Source organism: Ptychodera flava, chromosome 5 (genome assembly GCF_041260155.1).
Source record: "Ptychodera flava strain L36383 chromosome 5, AS_Pfla_20210202, whole genome shotgun sequence".
Taxonomy (NCBI): Eukaryota; Metazoa; Hemichordata; class Enteropneusta; family Ptychoderidae; genus Ptychodera; species Ptychodera flava.
The window spans coordinates 44,693,306-44,712,692 of NC_091932.1; the positions used below are offsets into that span (position 1 = coordinate 44,693,306).

The 19,387-nt window shown below is 36.1% G+C and overlaps 1 protein-coding gene across 1 annotated transcript in view; it reads left to right on the forward strand.

The window, feature by feature from the left end:
* The window catches only part of LOC139134075 (uncharacterized), a 22,964-nt gene continuing 3,577 nt past the window's right edge, over positions 1–19,387 (forward strand). The window contains exons 1-3 of the mRNA XM_070700977.1: positions 1–131; positions 12,511–14,213; positions 16,523–16,984. Coding sequence (XP_070557078.1) covers positions 14,126–14,213; positions 16,523–16,984 — 550 coding nt within the window. The 5' untranslated portion in view covers positions 1–131; positions 12,511–14,125. The remainder of the gene's footprint in view (positions 132–12,510; positions 14,214–16,522; positions 16,985–19,387) is intronic.

Consider the following 19,387-nt stretch of genomic DNA (forward strand, 5'->3'; position numbering starts at 1 on the left):
TTGATACAGGTACAACAATCAAGCACTACCAGTCTGACTTCCTTGTGGTTTTTACTAATTCTAGATCAATTTGTCAGCTGTGAATTTGAGGACCTGGTGGTAAAAGTATAGATAAGTATCCAGAGACTTAGGTATGTTACACTTGTTTGTTGTTGTTCAAAATTTGTGCTGTAATTAACTATCATGATTGCTGGCTCAAAGCCAACAGGAATTGTGAATTCCTCTGGTCATTCAAACATTCAAGGGCAAACGTAGTCTGATTTTACTGGAACATTGTACTAACAATCATGATTTTGATTACTCTAGTCTAGAACAGGATCAAAATTGAAATAGGAAAGCAAATTATGATGACAAATATCAGCAATTTTCTCTCAGAGTAAAGGCAAAGCTTAGGTGCAAAGGTCAGTGTGACCTAAAATGACCTTTGTGAAACAACAAGAACAGAAGGGGAAATGGAAGTTGAAGTGGAAAGTGTAATAGATAAAATTGATTGTATACTCATCGTAATTAAATTCATAATAATGTGATTGTCCTCTACACTCTGGTAGACATGCTTTGCAAAATTATGTGGATGGTCAATATGAAAGATATCTATCATCATAAATCATTTACATTAAGTTACAAACTTTTCTTGCTTTGATTTTGATACGTCATACCTTGCAAAGATTAATTTCAATGACACTTCCATTGAACAGAATACACCACATATGTTACTGGTAGTCTGGCCTGGTAAATATAAACTGAGTATGCTCCAAAAGATGTACTTTCCATTAGCTTAAACTGACTGGACCCTACAAAATTGAATGTTAAAATTTCATTACTCTTTTATAGAGAGGTTGGAATAATATAATCCCCAGGAATGTATCATCTAATCTAAAGTTGAAACCTACTGAATGAGTGGTTCTGTAAAAAATGTTTTGACCAAAAGGAAAGTAAAAATCTCAGAAGTAATCCTTAGGAACACTAGGAACAAGCAAAATTTGAAGGCTACTGGGTTAAAGTGCTTACAATGAAGCAGATTTTGAAAGAAAACTAGAGAACAAAAGAGAAAACGTTCTAAAAACTTGTACAGAAAGCAAATTTTATGCCCATTTGATTCCCTATGGATAAGGTGTATTACCAGTAGTATATATTTGCGATTTCATCAATAACAGCATCCCCATGAACACACCGCCATCATTTAAATGTTAATTATAAATGCAGAAGTTGTGAAGTTTATAGTTGACAGATGGATCCATGATTGTTCCAATTAATTGCTACTTTCTTAACAAAACAGACAGACTACAGAAGAAGTTTAATAAATGTACAACACTTTGGGGCTGAAATAACATTAATCTAGTCAATCATATCATTCTCAACAATGTGAACTATAAACTCAATTTAAGATCCCCATGAAATCAAAATGCATGCTCTGTAGAATTTAACCACCAAATCTAGTTTTTCCATGAAATTTTACATGTAAACCATCAAGTAAAAGAAGCATCTAGCTATATTAGGGGGATGACAGCAGCCTACAAGGCATGATGGGAGCTCAATTTTGTCTAATGTTTACATAAATTGACCAATGTTATATCATGAGAAAATTAAATCAACTACTCCAGGGATATGTATGGTCAAGAAAAACCTAAAAGGTGCAAGGTTACCCATTTTCACTGGGCTAAAAAAAATAGTTGTAACTTCAGGACTTCTATAACTTAGCTCCCATTGCCATACCTACTAAATATATATTAGGTAGATATCCAGCATATAGCTCTGCATGGCAGGGATGTATGTTACCGGCGTTATACGGCCTCCTCTGTGGTGGGAGGCTGTATAACGCCAGTAACACACAGCCCTGCCATGCAGAGCTATCCAGCTTACAGGTATCACTTATGAGTTGTACCAGGTGAATTATTACTCAGTAAATTTTGTCACTTTTACTTCAATATAATACTGAAGAGTAGTGTCCTAAATTCAAAAGAACAAGTCATCATTGATGACACAGTCCCCACTTGTTATTTGGCACCTTAACCGATATGGTGTGCATATGGAATGGTGCAAATCAAAGTTTTTGTTCTGTTAAACTGTGGCACAGTAGAAGGATAGGCATTTTAGGTGGTTGGTATGGGACATGTTCAATAATATAACATGTGATAATAATGTCTTTGTAAACTGTTAAAGCAATGTGAAACCCACATCTGTACCAGACTTCATCCGTACAGTTTCATCAACTTTGCTTCAATATTTCTTACCACATTACCCTACCTACAAAAATACCGCAATTATACCGTGTCGCTCAAATTTTATCAGAATTGGTACATACCAGTATGGGTACCATAAGATCAACAATAAGTGTTAATTGTTTCTATCTGTTCAGTGCAGGAAATATTCTATGTTGATGTTATGACAATGATTTCTGCACAGTATAACCAGGAAAAAAAAAAAAAAACATATTTAAACCAGAAAAACAAGAATGACAAAAGTAAATCAGGTTTGAAACATTAGGTAATGGAGGTCAACTTTAGCAACATGCATAGCAGAGAATGTTTCATCACAGCTGGTCCCTCTTAGTTTGAGCAGGTCTGTTAGGGGAGAACCATTTGATTTCTGGGGGAAACATACCATATTCAGGCTTTTCATTAGAAGCTGGCAACTGGAGAAATGACACAAGAAGGTCAGAGATTTTCCATTCCTGTATATTCATTTGTCTTCAGTCTTTGGCAAACAGAACTGTTTTAACAAAATATATTGTCATTGTTTGGTTGTTGAATATTGTGACTCAAACACTGATCATGCAAAAAATGTAAAAAATATCAGTGTTCAATGTCATTTTCAAAAAGTGTTACCGAGTGCAAAATAAACTGAAACTCCTCTCAGATTGCACCATTAAAAACATCAATTTCTCAAACTTTCCAATACGAGAGGGGGAACCCCCCTCTTGTGCTCTCCCCCTTGGGGTATTCTAACAGTTTCACTTAGTTGAAAAAAATTAAAAACACCTTTCAGATTGCACCAGACTGCACCATTGCACACATCAATATTTTAAAAATTTCCATGCAAGATAGGGGAAAGCCCCTTTAACACTTTGCCACTAAGCCTCTCGCGTGTTCTCCCCCTGTACCGTACTTTCAAATTCTGCCCGGTCAGATATCCTAGTGAAAACCCTGTCACAATACCCATCCAAATTAAAACAATATACTATATGGTTAGATACTGGTTATAGTGTGAGCTTTTACATCTTTATTTCATTGTGACTTTGAATTTCATTTTGATGGGTTCACCTTTTTTGAACCATCATGAGATAACTGATGATAGTCTAGCAGGGTACATCAGGATTTGAAAGGTCTTTACTGTTGCTTTTAATATTTTGTAAATTTTACAATTACATGTACTAGCTGGTAACTAACTTTTAACTTTTCTAAGTGGGGAGGGGGGTCAGTCAAAATTTTAGAGTTAGAGAGGGAGGTTACTCAAATTCATCAGGGTTGGCGAGGGGGGGGGGGGGTCACTCAAAATTTCGGAGTTCCAGGCCGTAAATAATGACGACTCCCTATATACAACATATTACAAACTTGAAGACCAATAAATAAAAAAATAGCGTCAATGACACTGTAGCTCCCATCCTGGACTATTTAGTGTTTGTTCTCTGGTCAGATATTTGAACATGTGTGAAAGGGATAAAGTGCATGAAGTGAAAATACGTAAATGAAATGTACTGGAGACAGTGAAATATGTTTAATGTAATTATTCAGAATATAAAATGGAAAAAATACAGAATGAGATATATCGAATACTGTGATACAACCATTAACTCAACAAGTCATTTACAATGACATAGTCCCCACTTGTAATAGGAGTATTAGTCTTGATGGGGCAGGAAAATATGGTCATTAAGAAGTATCACTGGAGTGTATATGTTGAGATCTATGGGCACATAGGTCTATGTCGTTGTTCCCAATTTGAAACACATGTGGCATGTCTAAGTTATGGTTCTAAATCGGGAAAAAAGATCAGACCTCTAGCAGTATTGGCCAGCCAAGAAATACATATGCGCATTATAAATGAGGTACAAGATGTGACATCTTAAGGTCTAATATCCTATCAAAATTGGAGGGTATAGAACTTGTGGTTACTGAAATATGCATATATATGTATAATCAAGGTCAAAGGTCATCGAGGTCACATGACATTTTGAAAAAAAAAATTATATTGCTAATTAATCCCTATATGCCAAAAAATCAGATCTCTAGCTCTATTCGCTTGCCAAGAATTAGATGTGTACATAATTAATGAGGTAAAGCGTGTGTTGTCATAAGGTCTCCCATCCTACTAAATACAAAGGACATAACACTTATTTATTGACATAAACATATATTTTAGGTAAAAGGTCATCGAGGTCACATGACATTTGGTCAAAAAATTTCTCTCCTATAGTTATCCCTATGTACCAAAAATCAGACATCCAGCTCTATTGGCTCGCTCAGAATGAGATATGCGCATAATTAATGAGGTACAGTATGTGGCGTCATAAGGTGTCCAATCATACCAAACATGAAGGGTGTAGCACTTGTGGTTACCGAGTTATGGAAAAATATGTATATTTGAGGTCAAAGGTCACCGAGGTCACGTGACATTTTGTCAAAAAAATTGTTTTGCTAAGTTATCCCTACATACCAAAAATCAGACCTCTAGCTCTATTGGCTCGCTCAAAATTTGATATGCACATAATTAATGAGGTACAATATGTTGCGTCATAAGGTGTCCCATCATACCATAAATGAAGGCTGTAGCACTTGTGGTTACTGAGTTATGGACAAATATGTATATTTGAGATCAAAGGTCATCAAGGTCACATGACATTTTGTCAAAATATCCGAGATATATGCGTGAACGGATGGACTTACGGATGGACGAACAGACGGACATGACCCAATCTATAAGCTCACTGGACTTCATCTGTGGGGACTAAAAATTGTGTCACTGCATCCTTTTTGCAATATGAATACGATGAGAAACTAAATTTTTATTTTTCGTGGCCTTATACATGGGAGTCTATGGAGATCTGCCTTATACATGGGAGTCTGTGGACGTGTAAACTAAAAATATGCAAATTTCACCACGATTTGCCCAAATTTGGGAAAGGTCACTCCTATGCACTTCCATACCAAGTTTCAAATCAATCGGACTTGTGGTTTCAGAGCAGGAGATTTTTTGACCAAAATGGGAGAAAATTACAAAAAAATTCATGAAAAATAGCAAGTCACTGACAAGATACTGACCCAAGATGTGCACAATCATTTCATGTCAGCCCAAAGTACTTACATGCTAATTTTTCATGTAATCTGCTCAGTGGTTATTGAGTTTTTTCAATTTTGACTGTTTTTACATTTTTTCACTTAATTTGCATATTTTTGGCAATGACAACTTCATTTGAACAAAATCTCATCTACAGCCCATCATCCATGTACACACCAATATCAAGATGAAATGTACAGCGGTTTTGGAGTTTTTGATGTTGACGGACAGACATACAGATATACAGACATACAGACATACAGACATTTCCCTAGCCTATAAGAATAGCTTCCATTGGCATATATACATATGGCTATGGGAGCTAAAAATTGCACTGCTACTCCATTTGAAAACAAAAAATTGATGCAGGTCTGACAGTAGAAAAAAAAATGGTGACACTCAGACAGGAAAAAAAAATTGCTCCCATACCCACTTCCTCCATACTCCCCAAAGAATCAAATGGTTCTCCCCTTAATATGTAACAGTTCATAAACAATGACAGGAAATGACTCAAGGTCAGTGGAATAGCCTTTTTCAGTCATTGGCACGCCACCACTCCTGCACATTTGCAGGATTTCCCTTTTTCTTACCTCATTTGCATATTTTTGACACTGACATGTTCATTTAAACAACGTCACATCTCAACCCCTGCATCTACCTGTACACCAAATACTGAGATGGTAGCTTTGGCGGTATGGGAGCCTTTGCATGTGACGGACATACATCCACACATACCGGTACATACAGACATACAGACGCCACCGACTCACCATATAAGCTCTTTTTGGTACTTATATACATACCAAATATGAGCTAAATTTCGAAAACTATATGCAAATTAGCAATAAATTGGCACAGTATTGCCATATGATTTGTGTACTATATTCAGACATCTGGTATATCAACATCTGCACCAAGTTTCATCACTTTTGACTCTGTATTTCTCAAAATATCACATTAATTATGAAGGAGCAATTCATTGCTGATTATCCCTGGTATTAGGGACTGGTCAGTTTCTTCGGCCTGGGGGGGGGGCCGGTGGATTATTTTTTGCCGACGTCAAAAAGTGGCTGACCCCCCTATTCCAAATTTTGAAAACAGGGTGACCCCCCCCTATTCCAAATTTCTAAAACAGGGTGACCCCCCCCCCCGGGCGCGACAAAGGTAAAACAAAAGATGGACATATATATATATATATATATATATATATATATATATATATATTATATTTTACATTTTACATATATTTATATTTTAAATAGTCATTCTATGTTTTAGTGAAATTGTTGACATGTCAGTTGTAAGATAGGAATTTCAAAGTGTCAATCTTAAAGTTTAAGGTGAAGTACTACGAATTATGTCAAAATTAGGTTGTGGTGTCATTTTCTTGAAACTTTGCACAAATATTCTTGGAAGTTGTGCAAGTGCAAAAATGAAATAAAAAATGGGGGTCACCACGCTCGTTTCCATGGAAACGGACGTTAAAATGGCGTCGTTAGAAATAAATAAAAATGATATAATTCACTTAAACTAAAGAAAGCAATTATAAAACGCTTAGCAAATGAGTTAATTTTAATAAATACCAAGACTTAAGATCCATATCTATCGAATGTATAGTTTTCATGATGTTTGTAAAGAAATTTTAACATAAGTATCGATTACAAAATGACGATATCGAAATTATATCACTACATAATTTTCGAACTTTCTTCCTGTCAATTTGAATGGTGTCATTTTGACCAAACTCGGCGAATAAAATCCTGACATAATACCATTTAGTTTACACTTTTAATAAAAGGGTGTCACCACGCTACTTTTTACAATATCTCCAGTTGAATGGGTAATATGCGCCATGTAAATGGGAGAGAAATGTTAATTTTTCGCTCATATTGAATAAAAAACAGCTTCCTAGGGGGTCAAAATATGACAAGGTTATAGGTCACATGTATTTCTAAGAGACTGGGTCAAAAAATTGGGTAAAAGCGCAATTTCAACAATGACAGGTGATGTTAAATACATGCGCTACAAAATAACCAATTTGCGGCAGGCTGGAGTTAAATCTGCGCAGAAACGTTCTAAAGCGTGTGCGCGTCCGAATTCGTCGTACTTTACCTTAAATACAGTACATTTTGAATGAGCTGTATTTTGAATGAGCTGTGAATGTATTTCACACTTTCTCTGCTTAACCAGATGTCCTGAACTGTTGTACAGAAATGGATGTCAATCATTAATATCAAAGAGGAAAAAGCAGTGAATCAAAAACTCAGGGTGTTAAGACTTGCCAACCATCCAATTAAATCTACTGAGGAGCCATAGAGAGCTTTTTTAGCCAAATCTGATGTGTACAGTGTCTGAGAGGACCTTTTCTTGTGTAACGTTGAAACCATAAAAGCACAGCTAATAATGACAAAAACTGCCTTTTTTAACTGTTATTTTGTTCATAAAAAAGCATCTTTCTACAGAAAACCTATGAAACAAAGGAAAATAGTTGCATCAATGAGAAGGAAAGATATCTTGTCATTTTTCTATCTCTAAAATAAGTCACTGTATCAAATATATATTGTGAAATATTTGTGCATGTTACTTTCTCATACTGAATTCTCACAGAGAGAACAGAAAAGTATCAGGAATTTGTCATCCTTTTCATATGAAATGCAGATTTCATACTGGTATACTTTCACTTAGCAAACATCAAGATATCTCTGAAAGTATGGCGCCCGAAGGGCGCGCCAAAAAATTTGAAACATCCTGATATTTCTGATATAGGCCTATATGCCTTGTACCGGGTATATTAAGTCATGCACTTGAAGGGCATGCTGAAAGATGTATGATATATTAAAGTAATGAGCTTGAAGAGCACGCTGAAAAATATTGAACATACAGATATCTCTGATGTATGTATGCTTGATATGTTAAAGTTGGGCGTGCTGAAAAATATGACTGATTATTAAAGTTACGCGCCCGAAGGGCGCGCCGAAAAATACAACTGAATGATGAATTTTGTGGCTGACACTAGCATTTTAGGCAATGATGAGCCTGTGTCAAAATTCAAAAACACACTGACCCCCCCTATTGGGCATTTCAAAAACATGGTGACCCCCCCTATCACCAAAGTCAAAAACAGGGTGACCCCCCCATGAATCCACCGGCCCCCCCCCCCAGGCTGAAGAAACTGACCAGTCCCTTATCTCTGTGCACTATGCGGTCAGCTTTATCAACATCTGTACCCAGTTTCATCAACTTCCAGTCAGTATTTCAGGGAAAGACACTTATTTTTTTATACACTTGCCCTTCGGGCAAGTGGGGGTTCGGTTCACTTGCCCAAATTGGAAAACCACTTGCCCAGTATAATTTACCTGTTTGAAAAAATATAAAGCATTGGTTTTTCATTTCAGGCACTTTATTTTGAAAATTATCATGTATATCATGAGAAAATGTCAGACATTCTCATGGGGTTTCCTCACACTTCTAACAGTGCTGGATGGTTCATTTATATTAAATTAATTGTTAAAGCCCCACTAGCTGTATCATTTAGCATTCTTTATGTGATTTTACTTCTGAACTAAAACAAGTTTTTGGGAATGTGCTCTTTGAGGGGTTGGAATACAAGTATTGTTAACTGCCCAGTGAGACTGCATGTGCAATTTGAAACACGAAAAATAATAAATGTGTGCCCAAACGTAAAATGGCACCCCATGCAAATATAGCAAAAACAGTGTACACCGTGCATATATGCATTTGAATATTCACGGAAACAACAGAGTAGTCCAATGTAATGCTTAGTGTTGAATATTTTCAACTGGGACAAAAATGCTTTGTTTTCTTTACTTGTCCAATTTTTCACTAAAGAATGTTTTGTAAAGCTGTAAAAGACTATATCCTGTAAATGGGTAGAATTTAAAGAAAACCAGAGAAAATAGGAAGCCTTTTTTAGGTCAACAAATTTCAAGATTTACAGCTAGTGGGGCTTTCATATTCATAGAAAAAATTCTAACAGTTCATATGTTTGTATGTTTACTTTCTTGGGGCTTAATGTACAAATAATAACAGCCATTTTAATTGTACCTTCAAGGTATTTTTGCAGTTAAAAGTTTTAACTTATCTATACAGAAAGAAAAAAATCTGTAGCTATAAAGGAATGTTTTGAAGCTTCTGAAAAATAATATACTTCTTTGTCATGTTTTTACTGCGCTGATATCATACACAAGCCCTATGAAGTTTGGATTACCATTGCACTATACCAGTATCCTATGTTTTTCTAATAACCTAGGTGGTCTTTTTAATGCTCATGCGCAGACTAAATAGAATTTAAACCAACAACCTAAGGCATCGGTGGTTTTCAATGTGTCTTGAAAGCTGAATTTCCCGATGTCAAACTCGCTCCAATTGCTTCTTGACAGTCATTTTAGAATGGGAAAATTCACAAACGGAGAGGTTGGTCACCACGGACGAGTAACTTTTGGCTTATTGACCTGAAAATTAAGTCAGTGTTCATTGAAAATTCAAAGACTGGACCCGTTGACACCAAAGCTTGCTCATGACTTTCATTGCATGCGGTCTTGCCACAATACCACTCCACTGTCACTCAACAAGTTAACATTGAAGAGTATGTTTTAGTAAAAGTCCCTTTTTTGTGGTGATTTTTCACCACTGGAGTTAATTTTTACTTATAAACATTCATACAAAGCACAAAAACCGCTGTGTTTTTTTTACGGTATCGACATATTGAGACACCGTAACCTCACAGTCAATGCAACGAACTTTGGTGAACGAACGCTCCACCAGCTGAACAGCTTTTTCATATGCAAAATCAGCGTACGGTATTTAACAGGTGGCATTTTTTGAACTGCATTTTATTGAAAGCGAATTACATGATTCTTTTCGTCAACTCTTAATGCAATTTTATGAAAAATCTTATGGAAATGTTCACAGTGACATAATATGATTATTTTTTGTTGTTTAAATCCGTGTTCCCTCAACAGAAAATCGCTCTCGTGAATTCGATTTCCAGGTATTATTTTTTTCACTTGTCCCGTCGGGCAAGTGGCATCGGAGGTTCACTTGCCTGAACGCAACTTTCACTTGCCCCGGGCAATCGGGCGACCCTTAGTGTCTTTCCCTCTATTTCTTGACATATCATGCATATATGCCTTTGTGCACCATAAAAATATAGGCTTCTTTGTGACCAATATCTGTACATCTCTCTGGAAACAGAACTCTTTTTTTCCAAAATCCTAAGTTATGCAAATGAGCACTTATTAAGCCCCAAATGATGCACATGCATAGGTATGTCATAGTGTATTATCCTTGTGCCAAGTTTGAAAGGAATAGGCTCAGGCATGTCTTAGATATCTGTGTGAACACACGCATGCATACATTGACACACAAATGACATGACTAAACCATAGACAGTAGAGAAACTGCTGTCTATGACCAAACCAATTAAAAGTCCACATAGACAACATCCATGGGGACTAACAAGCATGCATAACTTTGAAGTGACTGAATACAATGATTGGAATTTTATTCATTAATACTTCTAAATTATGTCAGATGAAAAAAATTATCCAACATGCAACGTTGTCATAGTTGTATGTTGGGAATAAATTTCTTGAGTTCATTGTCATGGAAACATTTTTTCTATACATTTGTTTATGAGATTGTGCAATTTACATGTCACAAGTTGGTTACACAAATCCAACTTGACTGAAAAGAGATCTGTGATGAAATTGGAGATGATTGGCTTGATAATTAACTCAGCATTCCACTAGTGTTTCTGAATTGAGCCTTCCTCGTGAAAAAATGACCTGAACAGTCAACAAACATAAAGAGTACCGGTACTTATGAGTCGCTCATTTTAAATGTCTATTTGCAGGAGGAAGACTTTGCAAGTCCCGGTAACTACTGAATAGTAAATCATTGCCGTGATTGTTTAAGTCAACTGATAACAAAATTGTGAGAAGTAATGCTAGCTGAATAACAATATTTTATGACAACACTATATTCTTTACATGACATTTGACCTCGGCACGCAAAAGGTCATAGCTAGTGCTGTGTACCACATACATATTCTCTACATTTAAATGCTAGCTGTCATGTTGTTTACACTTATATACGCCTTATCATGGCAGAGGCTAAATGATTTTCTAACTACTTGAAGTGAACACAAAGTCCTCAGTGCAGGTTTCAGCTTCGCTGGTGACATGAATACACGGAACACGGCGACCAATACATTGTAAGAGATGTTTCTGGAAAAACGACAATGAAAATTAGCTGATGCCATCTGGTCTTCAATGATTTCATAAAACATTCTTAATGCTGACCATTTGGACAATTAATAATTTTTGTAATTTCATTTATAAATCGAAATTATCACTGAAAATATACCGGAAAAACAAATGGCTTAATTTTATCATCTTTTGCACTTAACTAACATTTTTATGAATGATTTGGTTATATCTGATGAGCAATTTTAGATAAGGATTTTTTTTGAATAAAATGAGAACTTATCCACCAAAATATGTGCAAAATAACCTGAATAAATTAAGTAAATAAAGGCATCTGTAGCAAAGTCACATTTCAAACCTATCAGACGAGTAGTTTCAGACAATAGATTGATGACCATAATGGAGGAGTGCGTTCTAAAACAAATGCTACAAATATCGACTGTCTGAAGATGAAATAAGGTTTGCATAGGTCTCACGACGGATAACGTGTAGCAGTCAGGTAATTCACCTTTAGCAAAGTCAAATTTCAAACCTATCAGACACTCACTGTAGTCCACTGTGTTGACATGTTTCAGTTATTTTTTGTAAAATGTTGACCTTTTCTGTAAAGTGTTTTCATTGTAAAATGTCAACCTTAGCAAAGTCAGGTGTGTAAAAATGTCTCAATCCGTAGACCAACCTATGTAATAACTATAACTGTAGGTTATGTGTCTGTACATGTAATATTAGATTGTATAATATTATGCTGAAATGTGAGATGTTTTACATAATTGTTTACCATAAACTGAGGTGTAGAAAACAACTGGCTTTAAAATGAAATCAAAACATTGTATCTGAACTGTCAACTCTACAAACAATGATGCCAACATACCGTATTTTCTAAAAAATTGTCATGAACTTTGAAGCTTATTGGCCAACTGTTATTCTAACAGAGAATGACTTTGATGGAGATATCATACTCAATACCATTTTGTTGTAACAAACTTTGTCATTTTAAACATATTTTCAGGATAAGAAGCTCACAATGCAATCCAGAATTTTACCAAGAGACAAAATGGAAGGATATGCAGCACTGTTTGTAACATCATGGAAGAACAATTCATACAGCCAAGCAAATTGGAAACTGATCACAGATATCTGTGAAAACACACTGGAGAAGAAGTCTGAGTTGTCAGCAATTTACTGCACTGTCCTTGATGTTGAACTGAGTGAAGAACAGAGGGAAGATGCAACACGATATGGAGTTACTTTGATTCCATCTACACGGCCAAAATGGTCTACGCCAGATGAAGATCCACCTGCAATTAATTGGCTTCTACATCATGATAAATACTATCCAGGACTTGCAAAGTTAGAAGATATCACACATGTGGTTGGGTTGTATGCAAAGACACACAATGCTGCATCTGCAATACATGAAAGTCTCTTCCCTAAGGCCAAACTTCATCTGGTGCCTTCTAAACCTGCAGCATTATTTGTTGGAAATTCCTGGAATAAAGATGAGCTGGGTCTGACAGGATTTCACAGAACTCTTGTCCAAGATTTCTGTGAAAGGAAGGCCAAGGCAGGAGAAGATCTGAAAGCCTACTCTACTGTACTTGATGTCAAAATCAGTGATGACCAGAAGAAAGATGCTGAGAACTGTGGTGTTACATTGATTCCAGCACAGAGGAAAGCGAAAGCTGATCACAGAGATGATCCTCCTAAGTTAGAATGGTTGCTGAGTCATGAAATCTATTATCCAGACCTGCAGAAATTAGAAAATGTCCAGTATGTCATTGGTTATGCTCCAAAGACAGGACGTGCTGCTGCTGATATCAGGAAGAGAAAGCTCTTTCCTGGTGCAAAGCTAGTTTTCATCAATCATGCTTGTCCAGAACGTAACTACCTGCAAGCTGAAGAGTACAGTCAGTCTGAATTTGAAGAAAAGATGCTGCAAATGGCAAGTGAGGCTGACCTGTTGTTTTCCATAGGTCCTGTCATCTATGAGTATTTTCAGAATGCATACAGGGCAGAATGGCAGGATAGAGACCTGTCCGACATTCCCATGAGGAGATTCTGCCACGGCCAGACAGGTGTTTCTTGGTGAAAGATCCAAAGTTAAGGCCAGTCACACAACACCACATACTCACATATGGTCAGATGGATACAAAGATGCCATCAAAGGGTGCAAGTCTATTGCAGCTTCCATTGGTACAGCAGCCAATCATCGAAAAGCACATTGCAGCAGCCACCCAGACTGGAAGATACAAGGAGTTTCTAAAAAAGCTGGCAGGACTGAACAGAAGATTTAGCTGATGCATCAAAAAGTCCATATGTGTACCCGAAACTCCAGCCAGGGCACTCGGCAAAATCCCTATTAACATCACTACAACAGTCTCATCTCTGTCTGCCTTTACCATGCTATTGGGATTACAGCTTTCATGGTTGGAAGCGATGGCGTTTGGTTTGCCAACTTCAGTCAAAGAGGATTCCCACCTAGGTCACTTTGTTATGAAATATCTAGAAATGCACATTGAGACTGTGTTGTCAGAACTGGTAAGGAAAAACTGTCAAAGAAAATATCACAACATCTTGAAGAGACACCTCTGGCTTTCAAGAAGGCAAAGGCTTTGAAAACTGCAATGATGAACTGTGAAGCTATCACTCAAAGTTTTGCCAAATTTGCATCATTATTAACAGAACCAATAAAGAAAGAAAGTGAAGATGATGGTATGTATTTATGTTTAAAATTACATGTCTTATAAGCTGCAATCTAATACCAGGATAGCTGCAGAGAGGAAATTGTTTCGCCATTTTCTCCTCTTGCATACCATGTCCGGGAAGAACCCCATATCATGTTCTTCACAAAGTACCGGTATTATCACTAGAAATGTCAATATGGTTCAACTCAGCTTAACTTTATAATGTCATGATTGGTTGATTTTGGAAACAAGTGCATGATGAAATTCAATATCACATGATATCAGTAGTGAAAGTAAGCAGAATATTTTAATTTGCCTTTAAGAGACATCCACAGCTCATGAAAATGACAAAGTTATGGTCAAAAGCCAAGTAAATTTTAAAGGAAAATATGGAAAAAACAAACTGAGACATAAATTGTGACTGTGCTTGTTGAAAACAATAACTTTTACATGTAAAATAAGCAGTTGAAAATGATATGCTACAAACACTATAACTTAAACACAACTCTCTCCCAACGTAATTACTCTCTTCATGTAAAGTATATGAAAAGAGTGTACGTTGGCAGTTGTCGGATCAAATAATGATAGTGTCTTTGTTGTGTTTCCTATGACATCCACATTATGTTTGAAACAACAACAACACAGGAGTTATGTTTGTTGAATTTTATTGGTCAACAACAACAACATGACTGATGTAAACATAAACAACCATACAAACAACAACAACAACAACCAGATTTCCAGATCCCCTATGTCTTCAGTAAAACTACCGTACTCGTCCGAGTATAAGCCCCTGCTCGTGTATAAGCCCCCCTACTGATTTTAGAGGATTTTAGAAAATGCATTACATCCGTGTATAAGCCCCTACCCTAGTGTAACTCATATACAGAAAGGTTAGGAGAGTATATTTGGTCATTTAACGTGGTAAATTAATTTTAGATAATAAAGAAACTATTAAAAGATGTTAAAACAATGGGAAACTGGAGTTCCCTTGACAATATCGTAAGGAAAATGACACGTTTTTCCAGTACTATCTTGATTCTTTGACCCTACTCACCCCCGTCGCCTAAATAGAATAGTCTCACTCACGTCCGCCATTGTTTATTTTCATTCACGGCCACGATGTTTTCAAGCTTGAAACATGCAGTTTCTTTTGTTTGAAGCAATTATCCTTTCATTTGTGAAGACTTTTCCTGGTGACTATTACAATTTTCACTGCTATGTTGTTGTTTTCACAAGATGTAGACAGTTTGATATTGGAATATTGAGTTGCCTTTCGATGTGGGCAATGCATGCCTGTTCACATTAGTACTGTTGATCAGCAGCATACATGACGTCTTTGTTTCAAGTTTGGGGTTTTTTTCGACGCTGAAATTTCACCAAAATGTCACTTCTGTATTCAGAGATTGTACAATCAATTTCTTTGGATGTGTAAGTCGATTTTGAAAGCGATAGAAAGATCGAGTGGTGTTGAAAAAAAATCGTGCATAAAATTAGCATAAATTAAGCGTCCATGCCAGATAACATGGGGTTGCTCGAGTATAAGCCCCTCCCCTAGTTTTACCGCTGTTTAGTGTTGCCGAACCGGGGGCTTATACTCGGACGAGTACGGTAATACGTTCTTCTAACTGTCATACCTACATGAGATGTGAAATAAAGAGCTACATTTTTAGGTAATTTCATTTGTGAGTTCTATTCATTTATTGTTACACATTGAATTACCAACATTAACATCGATCATAATATAATTATAAATATACATAAAAGTTCCAGGCACACTTGATCAAGCAGTTACCTTTTAATGTTGTAGAAATTCTACAATTTTAGGACAGTGAACACATACCAGTACGGTAGCATTGCCATTGTCTTAATAAATTTGCAGCAGTTGATCGATGTTAATGTTGGTAATTCAATGTGTAACTTGATTTCTGGCACACACTACATGTACCGTACATCAAATGAACACACACACTTAATGATCACAGGTATGATATTGTCAATCATGGACATGTTTTGCAGACTGTTTCCATGACATCATTTCTTTTATCCTTTCCAAATGCTTCAGGTAAGAAAAATCAAACATATCCATCATCAGACCATAACATTGTAGATTCAAAGTTATATATTACATGTTTAGGACAATTTAACAGTGGTTTAAACTGAGGAATTCCTAGCATTGGTAATCATTACAAATTATGCATACTCGCAACATTTAATTCAGGACACAAATGAGAAACAAATAAGCAAAGGGCAACTTCAATTTATCGTCACGGTGGTAATTTATCAACCACACTGTGTTTTCTGATTGTTTCGGCCATCTTTATTATCATACATCAGATTGCCTGGTTAAAGTAGCCTTGGATGAGGAGATGCTTCAAAAACGTCTCAGAGAACCAGAAGAACAAACCCAAGCTGTCTCTGTACAACTGCAACAGAATGATCATGAGGTGGAGACTGCATGGAGTGAATGTCAACATGGACTGAAACGCAGAGTGCAAGCTGTGCTGGCAGATGAAGACAGCTGCAATGAAGTAAAGAAAGTCTGCAAGGAGAAAATTGGTCTGGATCCAAATACAGTAACAGCAGAATCCCTGGGAATCCTGCTGAAGATTTTAACACTTTATTATCTCTACAGGTTAAAGCAGACCTGTAGATCCAGAAATCTTGCCAAAGCACTAGAACCACTGCTGATAACAGATGAAATGAGAGAGATAGCTGCCAAAGTTGGAATAACACTGCAGTTGAAAGCTATGTATGACATGGCAAAGTTTGAAGAAATAGAACTTTTCTTCATCAACCGTAAGTTGTTCTAAATTGTGCTCACTTAAATCATCACACTGGCTGTTTGTTTTTGAAATGTGCCTGTTCCTTCATTTTGATTTTATGTTATTGCTTTTAAAATCTCACAAAAATGTTTGTGGTCTTTTTATTGGTCCCCACGAACAATGCATGTCCAGGGGGACTTATATTTTGGTCATGTCCGTGCACGTGTGTGTGCGTTTGTGTGTCTGTCCCTTCACGCGGCTTTCTTAGAGATGCCTAGAGTGATTCATTTTTTCAACCTACAGTTATAACTAAGAAGCATCTCAACTGATTTTATTCAAAGTTGGTAAACGGACATTGACCTATGTCATACATATGCATATCAATTGATATCACAATGTGATCTAATATGGTTGCCTGTTGGCCAATTTGTTACAATTTTTCATGTCCCAGAGCCATAACTCAGAAGCATCCAAACTGATTTTATTCAAAGTTGGTAAACGGACATTGACCTATGTCATACCGGTACATATGCATGTCAAATGATATCACAGTGTGATGCAATATGGCTGCCTGGTGGCCATTTTGTTACAATTTTTTCATGTCAGGGGCCATAGCTCAGACATGTCTCAACAGATTTCATTTGAAGTTGGTATAAGAACATCGACCTACCGGTACATCATACATGTGCACATTAATGATATGATCAAATATCGCTACCAATAGTTTGCAACTGTACACACATTTGCATAACAGAAAAGTAAGAAGTTAAGTTAATTGGCACTTTCACTATCTATGGTAAAATACCCATACTGGATCAGTTTTAGCATCAATAAAACAAACTTCACAAACATTTGTGTAGCCATTCCTTGGAAAAATAAAATTTTGCAAAATGTGTCAAATATGCAAATTGGCAATCATTTGACTTTAACTTGTCATATGCCTTTCAGTGAATAGAATTTTAGCTACTATAGACTATTGTCTATAGAAGCTATTGGGATGGGTATCTGTCCAGCATCCGGCATCAGTCTGTATGTATGTATGTATGTATGTATGTATGTATGTAGCTTTGATATTTGGTATACAGTTCCCTAGGGATGACCCAACTTAGATTTGTTCAAATTGTGATGAAATATGCAAATTTGTATTTTTAAGGAATTTTTTTGTCATTTTTGGTCAAAAATTTATTTCATCAAAACCGCTTGTCTGACAGCTTTGATATTTGGGGTATAGGTCCCTAGGGATGACCCATATCAGATTTCTTCAAATTGTGCAGAAATATGCAAATTTATATTTTTAAGACAATTTTTGTCATTTTTGGTCAAAATTTTTTTTTCGCAAAACCACTTGTCTTATCGCTTTGATATTTGGTATACAGATTTATAGGGATGATTAAAATATCATGTATTCAAATCATGATGAAATCTACAATTTTGTATTTTTGGACAATTTTTGCCATTTTTGGTGAAACATTTGTTTCTCAAAAATTACTTGTCTGATTGCTTTGATATTTGGTATACAGGTTCCTATGCTTAATCTTAATGTCATATATTGAAGTAATGATAGAATCGTTCGTTTGGTATTTCTGCAGCTATTTTTGCCCCTTTTTGGTCCGGCCATCCTGAAATGAATTAGCAAAGAAAAGTCACCTTCTTCATCCACACATGCGTCACTCAGTTATTCTCTACAGCAGAGCTTTATTGGCTGTTAGGTTGCTTGTTTTTTCAAAACCGCTGGTCAGACAGCTTTGATATTTGGTACATAGTATGACCTTAGTGAAACAATTTAATATAGTTAGGAAATATGTCATTTTTTATTTGGAGGGCAATTTTTGCCAGTTCTTATCTGTATATAGGGGTCTGTAAGTATGAACCATACTGAAACAATTCGTCTGCCATACAAATATTGCCAAAGGACCTCTGCACTTGGTTTATCTGGTATTATGGTATGTACATCTTCTATACCATCCATGTCTATTAGTAGCTTCAGGGACATTGGCCCTATGTTTATCATATTTTAGTGTCAAGTTCCAAAAAGCTTTGTGAGGTCACCATAATTAATACACAACAAGTTCACTTAATATGTGTATGAAATATGGAGATTATTAGCTTAACTGAACCGCTTAATATCATTTGCTAGTGTCATATTTTTGTGTAGTCAATGTTAGTTTCTGCAATGTTTGTAAAGTCTTTGAAGATTCATTAATGCAAATGAGCATTAATTAAGCAAGACCAGCCCATCAATTACTCGTTTGTTTTTGCCACCACCATACAGTATGTACACTGGTACAAGAATTCCAATCTGATGAACCATTTATGACACATTTTGCTAACACTAGTAACAGACAAACTGAGAAATATCAGTTTAACAAAGCGCGTGTGTATCATATAAACAAATGTCCTAAAAAGGATAACATTAGTCTTAATATCCATGAAAGAA